This window comes from Ixodes scapularis, unplaced genomic scaffold (genome assembly GCF_016920785.2).
Source record: "Ixodes scapularis isolate PalLabHiFi unplaced genomic scaffold, ASM1692078v2 PGA_scaffold0__279_contigs__length_252992795, whole genome shotgun sequence".
Taxonomy (NCBI): domain Eukaryota; kingdom Metazoa; phylum Arthropoda; class Arachnida; order Ixodida; family Ixodidae; genus Ixodes; species Ixodes scapularis.
In genome coordinates, this window is record NW_024609835.1 from 218,627,270 (window position 1) to 218,635,785 (window position 8,516).

The 8,516-nt window shown below is 45.4% G+C and overlaps 1 protein-coding gene across 1 annotated transcript; it reads left to right on the forward strand.

Annotated features, from left to right (window-relative positions):
- The first annotated feature begins 6,330 nt into the window (after positions 1 to 6,330).
- Positions 6,331 to 7,829, forward strand: LOC120845311 (piggyBac transposable element-derived protein 4-like). Its single transcript, XM_042286669.1, has one exon. It carries the CDS (start codon positions 6,408 to 6,410, stop codon positions 7,767 to 7,769), a length of 1,362 nt encoding a protein of 453 aa, XP_042142603.1. The 5' UTR covers positions 6,331 to 6,407; the 3' UTR covers positions 7,770 to 7,829.
- Positions 7,830 to 8,516: the final 687 nt, after the last annotated feature.

The following is an 8,516-nucleotide window of genomic DNA, read 5'->3' on the forward strand; positions in this document are numbered from 1 at the left end:
TTTCCTGCGGTACCCTCGACAGTTCCATTGCCACACCCAAGTTGGGTTACAACTAGGGATGTCGCGAACCACCCTAGGTTCGATTTCGAAAGGTTTCGATATTTGCGAAGCGAACCGAGGTTCGATTTCGAAAAATTTCGATATTTTCGCACCGACCGAGGTTCGATTTCGAAAAATTCGCAACTTTTGACCACAGCGGAGTTTCGAATTCGAAAATTTCGAAGCTTTCACGGTTTCTAAAATTTCGAATTCGATTATTTCGAATATTTTTTTACTTCAGGTTCGATAAATTCGAAGATTTCGAAATTCTTTGTAAAAAAAATTCGAAAACTTCGAACGCTTCGAATTTTTATAGACATGAAGTTCGAACAATTCGAAGATTTCGAATTTATTTTTGCATAAAGGTCGAAAAGTTCGAAGGTTTCGATTCTCTTTTAACGCTAAATTAAAAAAAAAAAAAAAAAAAAAACTTCGAAGATTTTGAATTTCTTTCTAATCCAAGTTTTCAAAGTTCGAAGTCCAATTTTCAAGTTTTTCCACAGTTTCAGTTTCAAATAACGTTTTCAGGACTCACTTGTTTTCACAAAATCAAGTTTAGAAAAGTTAGGATGTGATATCTAGATTCTGCGAAGTTGGTCAGGCAATTAAATGAGACTACGAGTGTCCCGGACGTGCTAGAATATTTGCCAGTGCAGAATTGTGACCGCCAGCCCCGGGGGGGGGGGGGGGGGGGGGGGGGGTCCTTAACCTGCATCACGCAGTAGTGATTGCACGAACACACTGTTTTACGAGACTCATCCAGTTCGAAACGGCCAGGGGCGAGCAGGAGGTTGAGGCTCAAAAAAACCTTGAAGCGACCTGGCAAACTACCTCGCCACCCCTTGCACGCTGGTAGTAATCCAATCCGGTGAAGTTTGTAATTGTCCTGGGGTGCTATTCTGGTCGCAAACGGGTACCTTTCGAGTTGTGACGTATCGAGAAAGAAGGGGCGGAGCCTCAAACTAGAATGATTCTTGTTTGAGGCTCCGCCCCAACGTTCGGGTTCACGCACGCGGTCAGCTAGAATCTGACGATGCCCTACGTCGCGGTGACGTGCCTACCCAGTTGGGGCGAAGAAATCCCTGCATTTCCCCCTGTTCTTTTTGATATCTTCTTCCTTTCCTCCGGGACTTAGAACGAGCGAATAACGGAGAAAAGGCTACCTTCCGGAAAATGGAAGGAAACAGAGAAAAATAATATTATACTTTTATAAAATACGAAAGATTATTTCAATAATTATGACGTAAAGTAAAGTAAGGTAAGATATCTCAGCTTGTTTTCTCGAAGTCTTTCGCTACGGTCTTTGAAAACAAACATGGCGAAAACCGCGGTAACGACCTTGTGGTGTTTGTGTCTCGCTTGCGTGGTTGCTTTCCCTGTTTCTGCACGATACGGATGGCATTACGAGAAGAAAATATTATGTGAAGGTACGCTGCGACACCGACCATCCTTTGTGAAGCCGCCGTGAACATAAGCTGCAAATGAAATTTTCTGTTCGCCTGTGAAGGAAACTCCAAATGAATACAGAGCTGACGACGACTCTGTGGTAATATATGACTAGTCATGAGATCGACGCAGAGTGCACCGGTTGTGAACATGCTGTGGATGATGCAGGAAAGTTTCTTCGTGCAGTTTTAATAAAGCTTTGCTCGCTTTGCTCACCGCAGTGATTACGACGGTAGTCCCCAAAAGCCATGCTCTTTTCTTTCGGCGCTGAAGAAATGGACGCGACCGCATAATCTCGTGCAGTCTTTTTTACTTATATTTATACTTGCAAAAAAGCTCGTGCAAAAAAAAAAAAAAAAAAAAAAAAAAAAAAAAACGGTTTTCACGTTTTTACACGTCCCTACATAGGTACCTCGCTATCCCATTGGCTTCATCGCGCGTGACGATTCAACGCTCTTTGCCATGGAAACGTTCGTGAAACTAGAAAGCCTCTGTTTGTCGCTAACAGTCATTTTTCGAGTTCGGGCTGTGACGACAAAATGACGTAAGGACAAGAATGCACGGGACTATTTACATTGTTTTAACTCGACAACCGTACCCTTGGCGAGTTAAACTCGAAAGAACATGGCCGCGATGCTCGTCGGATCGACCGCGGCTGGGGTTTGACATGCGATCGGTCACTCGGTCAACGCGCACACGAGTGCTTTCGTGCTGTTGGATGAGGCCATTCGGCGGCAGGACCGGGTCGAAGAGCACAGTGAGCTGGCGTTTAACGGCTCCGATATAACACTTGGCGAGATGCAAGACTTGGCTTCTATTTGTGCCGGTGTATGAAGCTTGAAAGTGGTGGTGGTGTTGTGGCTCGTACGGTAGCCTTGCTGAGATTATGAAGGCAGTAATATACCTTCATTCAGCGTTGCCATGCATCAAGATTCAAAACCTCCCTTTTACACAAAAAAAACCACGTTTCCGCGAGCACGGAGGAAGCAGCCAACGGTCTGAGAAAGAATTGTGCGGTCGCCACGACCGCCAGCGATCGCCCCAACGGCAAGAAAACAAACCACAAGCTCATTGAGGTTTGTGTAGTGCTGACTGCTGATTCATCGGACGACAAAGGTGAATGATGTAAAACGCAACGTAAGTTTGCCAGCGTTTTGCAAAACTAATGCGTTTCGTTGAAAATTTAATTTATGGAATTCGTGAACGCCTTGAACGTTTGACGGGGACTACATTGTGAACGCAGGCTTCACACAAGTGTTTTCTACAGTGTGTGCTTTGCCTGCACGCATATAAAGACAGAAACACTGCCTATATGATGCATAAAATAAAGAAAATTTCGCTTATCTTGATAATGTTGACTATCAATTGAGTGCTGTTGATAGTAGTGGCGTAGCCAGGAACTTTTAAGGGGGTGAGGGTGGAGGGGGCTTGAGGTGGCTGCGATGTTTATGACTTAGGGAGCGGGGGGGGGGGGGGGGTGCCAAAATTTGTGTATATATTTTAGGGCCCGCCGGATTTGGGGAGGGGGGGGGGCGAAGATAAGCCCCCTCCCCCCCCCCCCCCTGACTTTGCCACTGAATGATACCATAAGGGGAGCATCCTACATTCACAGGCTGCCATAACTATGTGCAGAGCCACTGAACTCGTACCACAATGGCAAGATAGTTGGTGACATTTTTCACGTTACGTAGCGGTTCTTTCTTTAATACATATGCTCGTTTTCCCTTCACACATCTACTCTGCTTCAACAGTGTGTATTCGCTCTGCATTACAGGCAAACAAATAAAAAAAAATCCAGCTCACACTACTCTATAATTTCAACGAGTTATTGTCATTTTTGATACGACAATATTTTTAATTTGTATGATAACCTTTACATTAAACACACGGGTGTTGAATGGAGGACAATTGTATCTTTATTATTTTCTTGGGTTGGAGATGACGACCATCCACAAGATTGCACTGGCTAAATTTCTCGTCTACAGTGGGTAACAATGTTACCATGCTCCGTCAGACTAAATTCCTGCTGTCTAAACAACTAACGATTCATTTTAGGACACACTGTTCGTAGTTCATTGCAGGGCATCGAAAAGTGTTTTTTATGACTGTCCGATTACTGACATGCAATTCCAGAAGCTTGGCGTGAAAAGGTAAAATATCTAGTTGATACAATAAAATGCCATCAGCAACCCATCCAGATTTTATGGCGTGATTGACAGTAGCTACAAACCGCAACAAATGGTCAACTGAAGACATAGGTACTAAGCGTGCACTAACTTCGAAGCGGTAGAAACCCTGAAATTTTAACGTCAACTTACCACCAAGTTGTTAATGACAAAGTGGTGTTTGCGGAAAAGTGTTGGAGTCCTTCAGAACGGTGACGATCTCCTTCAGACCGATGATGATGGTGACGAAGGTTCTGTTAGATTCTAGGTTCCGTCAACGCACCCCACGACGTCGGTGCGCTTGTCGTGGTGGCGACAAAAGCCTTCTTTCGCACATGCCTCAGCTGCCTCGGTTCGGGGTTTCGTCGACCCAGCCGTCTCTTCCCAGCCGGTTGACAGCGACACTCGCGACGGCCGTCACGGCTCTGATCACCATCCACTGGGCATTAGCTATGTGATCATCGGTGGCAACCGCGCTCTTGTAGTTCCCCGCGGCGAACAATCCCACTGCTGCTGCTCGACGATCATCATCTCTCATCGTCGCGGGCTCTTGTCGCGCAGCTGGTCACACTGCGATCACACGGTGCTTTTCGACAAGCGGTATTGTCGTCAGAAACAGTCGTCGTGCATCGCGAAGGCTACCGGGTGCTCGCAGAAAACCCGTCATTGTACGCGTCAATCGAGCCATCGTTGCGCAACAAGCATCGCCGCCATTTTCTACGCTCTAGAATCCTGCCCAAAGCTTGTTCCCCTTCGTGCAATAGAAACAGAAGTTAAAAGCACGAGCACATCACCCCAAACGATGCTTGCACGAACGTTGGTTTGCACTGCGCAAGCGCGCCTGCTCGACAAGGGCGTTGAAAGCCCGTAGCACGTTCTTGTAGCTCCTACACCCGCACCAGCTCGCATTCATTTTGGAACAGAGAGTAGGGTGTGTCGAGTAATACCGCAGTTAATCTAGTTACGCGACTTCCGCTATGTGCTACGTAGGTCGAACGTGGTCATACGTCACTTTGTCGTCACGGTCCGTGCTCGAAGAGTGACAGTTACGGCAAACAGTTGCTTTCGCGTTTCGCGAACGTTCCCATGGGAACCGCGTGGAATTATCACGCGGGCTCTGCCCAATAGGAGCGCGCGGTTCGTGGGGGGGAGGAGTTTTCGAGAAACACGAACGTGACCGTTTGTGACCAGAATAGCACCCCTGGAGGTTTATTTTCTGGGACGGAGGAATCGCCTCGCAAAAAGCACAAAAGCCGACACAACTCGAGGTCGACGAGCGTTCTACCATACAAGTAGCGTCGGAAGAGGAAAAACGGGGGAAAGAGGGTAACGGGGGGGGGGAGGCTTCAGCCTCCTTCTCCCCCTTGCAGGTATTTCGGACTGTTAAAGAAAACAATACGGGGAAAGAGGGCGTGGTCGAGCTTATTTTAATCTGCCATTATTTATGCATATGTGTAGCTACTGTCGCTCTTCACTGCATAAAAGGTTGCGTAGATGGTTATTGTTAGAAACTCGTTGTCAGAAGGCACTGCTCGTCACATGCTTAGTGGTTCGGAAGTTCAAAGCTGTCTTTTCGACCTAAACACCTGTGCCGATAGTAAAAAAAAAAAAAAAAAATAAATAAATAAATGCGGGAATAAAAAGCAGGAGAAAAAAAAAACTATCAAGAATTCGTCGGAAGTGTTCTATTCTTGCATATTCAGAGGTTCAGAACTTCGAAACAAGTTTCTTTTACCAAAATGTGTACAGGCTAAAAGAAACACGTCCCAGAAACGTGAAGCGAAAAAAAAAAAAGTTTTCTTTTAATGACGTGCTGAACTTGAACACTATTAGAAATCTTCTCCCATGAGTTAATTTATTCCTTAACGGGAAAAAACAATAAATATATTATTTTGTATTCTGCAGATGGCAACGATATGTACTGTCTGTGGTGTTAATTTAAATGCGATACCTCAAACAACTTAGACGAAAATAAATATCAAGTTTATGTCATAATTGCATGCAGATACATGTTTGGACATTTCTTCGAAACTCACGTTGAATAACAATAATCACATCTTAACTCTTTCAGTACCGCGCCATAGAAAATCGGACACGGAGTTACGATGACTTTCAAAGCGTCTGAAAAAATCAAAATTGGCGCGTCAAGACAGACAGCGCCACCTAGTTTGCTCGTAGACATCTACTTTTTCAGTTTCGGTTTTGGTTTTCATCTTCTGACGTGAGACGGCGCTGTTAAAAACGAAACTTAAACCAAAAGTTACCGCGTAGTCGGGAGCCATGGCGTCAAGTTTGCCGCGCGCACCTCAAAAGCGGAAGGCTGTTGCAAGCACTTCGGCCGCTTTTTCTGCCGATTTTTGTGACTCAAGCAGCAGTGATGACTCCAGTAACGATGCAGGGTCGTCAGATTTTAGTTCTGACAGCGACACTCCAGCTCAAGGTCCGGGAACGTCAACAGGAGCTCGCAGGTGTGTTTCGTTTTAGCTTGCACACTGTATTTATACAAACGCGCGCTTTGTATTTGACGACAGCGTTTTTTCTTGCATGTTTAGAGTCTCAACAACGTACGGCAAGGATACTTTTCCGAATGCGTCGCGCCGTATCCAGTTTTCGCCCAAGATACAGCCCGGTGTCCATGTTGGCGCAGCACTGCGGAGCGACTCACGGCGCTTCTCAAGAGCACTAGATTTTTTTCTTTTGTTTTTCACTTCCGAGGTGGTAAGGACTTTGTGTGAGAACACAAACAAATATGCTTGGATGCACATTTTGGACCGGCAGACATACGCTCGGCGTGACGGCTCCTGGGAGAAGGTCACACCGCTCGAGATGCTGCAATTTATTGGGATTCTCATCTACATGGGAATGGTTGAAGTTCCGCGACTGCACTTATACTGGAAAACAACAGGAATATTCAGAGGCCTTCTACCACCAAATATTATGCCAAGAAAGCGCTTTTCTGCGCTGCTGGCGTTCTTACACGTATCGGACCCGGAGGACTGTGGAGCTGCAGCTTCTGTCGGCAAAACCTGGAAGGTATACTGGCTGTTGAAGCACATCAATGAAAAATCAGCAAGTTTTTTCCAACCACGGCGTGATCTCTCAGTCGATGAACGCATGGTAAAATCTAAAGCCCGATCAGGAATAAGGCAATACATTCGAGACAAAGTGACGAAGTGGGGATACAAACTCTGGGTGGTGGCAGACTCAAGAACAGGCTACACCCTTCAATTTGTTGTGTACACTGGCAAGCGTGAGACACCAGGACCTCACGGTCTAGCTTTTGACGTAGTCACCAAGCTCTGCACAGAGTACCTTGATCAAGGGTACAAGATTTACATGGACAACTTCTATACATCAACGAAACTTTTCGACCACCTCCTTGCGCGCAAGACGTTTGCATGCGGCACATCTCGCAAAGATCGCCGATGTTTTCCAGCTGAATTGAAAGATGCTAAATGGGAAAGAAGAGCTCAGCGGGGAGATGTTAGATGGATTCGTGAAGGGAACATCCTCTACATGCAGTGGAAAGACAGGCGTGCGGTAAACCTGATGAGCACGATGCATACAGCAAACGAGCATGTTTCGGCCCAACGAAGAGAAAAAAGAGGGGACAAGTGGACTTTGAGGACCATCAAAAAGCCGCTTCTAGTCCACGAATACAACGCTGGAATGTTGGGAGTCGACAAGTCGGACCAAATTATTGGAACATACAACGTCCTGAGGAAATGTGTGCGTTGGTGGAAGACGCTATTTTTCCATTGTGTGGACATTGCATGCGTAAATAGTTTTATACTCTTCCAAGAACACCGCAAAGAGAACCCAGACGTCCCAGAACTTTCCAGAAGTGCCTACTTTGACCAGCTGGCATTTAGAGAAGAGCTAATTCAGCAGATCTTTGAGTACGATGGAGCAGCGCAAAGTGGTACCCCCTTCTCACCTCATGTCCCTGCTTGCCACCAACCAAAAAGAATGGAGAGGAGAAGAAACTGCAAGCTCTGCTATCGAAAGACAAAATCCCAATCCAGAACAAACGTCTTCTGCGCCACATGCGAAATTTATCTTTGCTTCCTACCTTCACGTGACTGCTTTTCTGAGTGGCACAGCCTTCGGAACCGCTAACTTTGCTGGCCACGAAAAATACAGAACACGGCGCACAGAACTGGAAGATATTGAAATGATGGCTAGGGCCACTTGCAACATTTTGTATATTTCAGAATTTCGAAAATAATTTTCTGGCTCAGTACAGCCACTGATTTTTGTTTTGTTTGTACTTTTTTTGTCAACTTTTTGTTCATTTGACAAATAAATTCTCTTCACTGTTTGCACTCATAACACTACAGTTTATTTAACTATGATGCCCAGCTAATAACCTACAGTTTGATAAATAGCAAAGCTTAATGCGGCTAGTAGTCGCAGAGAAAAAAAATATTTTCTAGAAGCACTGAAAATCAGTCATTTTTCCGCGGTAACGAAAGAGTTAAGACGGCACTTACCTAGGATATACATAGATCATTCTTAAAAAAAGTATAACATATCTACCATAAATAGCTCCGGCTGCAGCGTGCTTCAAATCTGGCACAAACGATAATCGTCAAAAACCCGTCGTCCTTCCTCGCCCCTTCGGGGATTTATTTCTTTAAACCTAAGCATGCCAGAACATTGAAATAAACGACATTGCTTTTCGTAAGGAACGCAGCACCGCGCGTTCGAGAAAAAAAAATTACGAATGTATCCCACTACTTGAAATCAAATGAAACCGTCCGCCGGTCTTTCGAAGTTCGACGAACGTCGAACTTTTACCCTAAAAGTTCGAAGTTCGTCGAACTTCTGACTTTTCAGAATCCGAAAGGTCGAAACTTTTCGGAT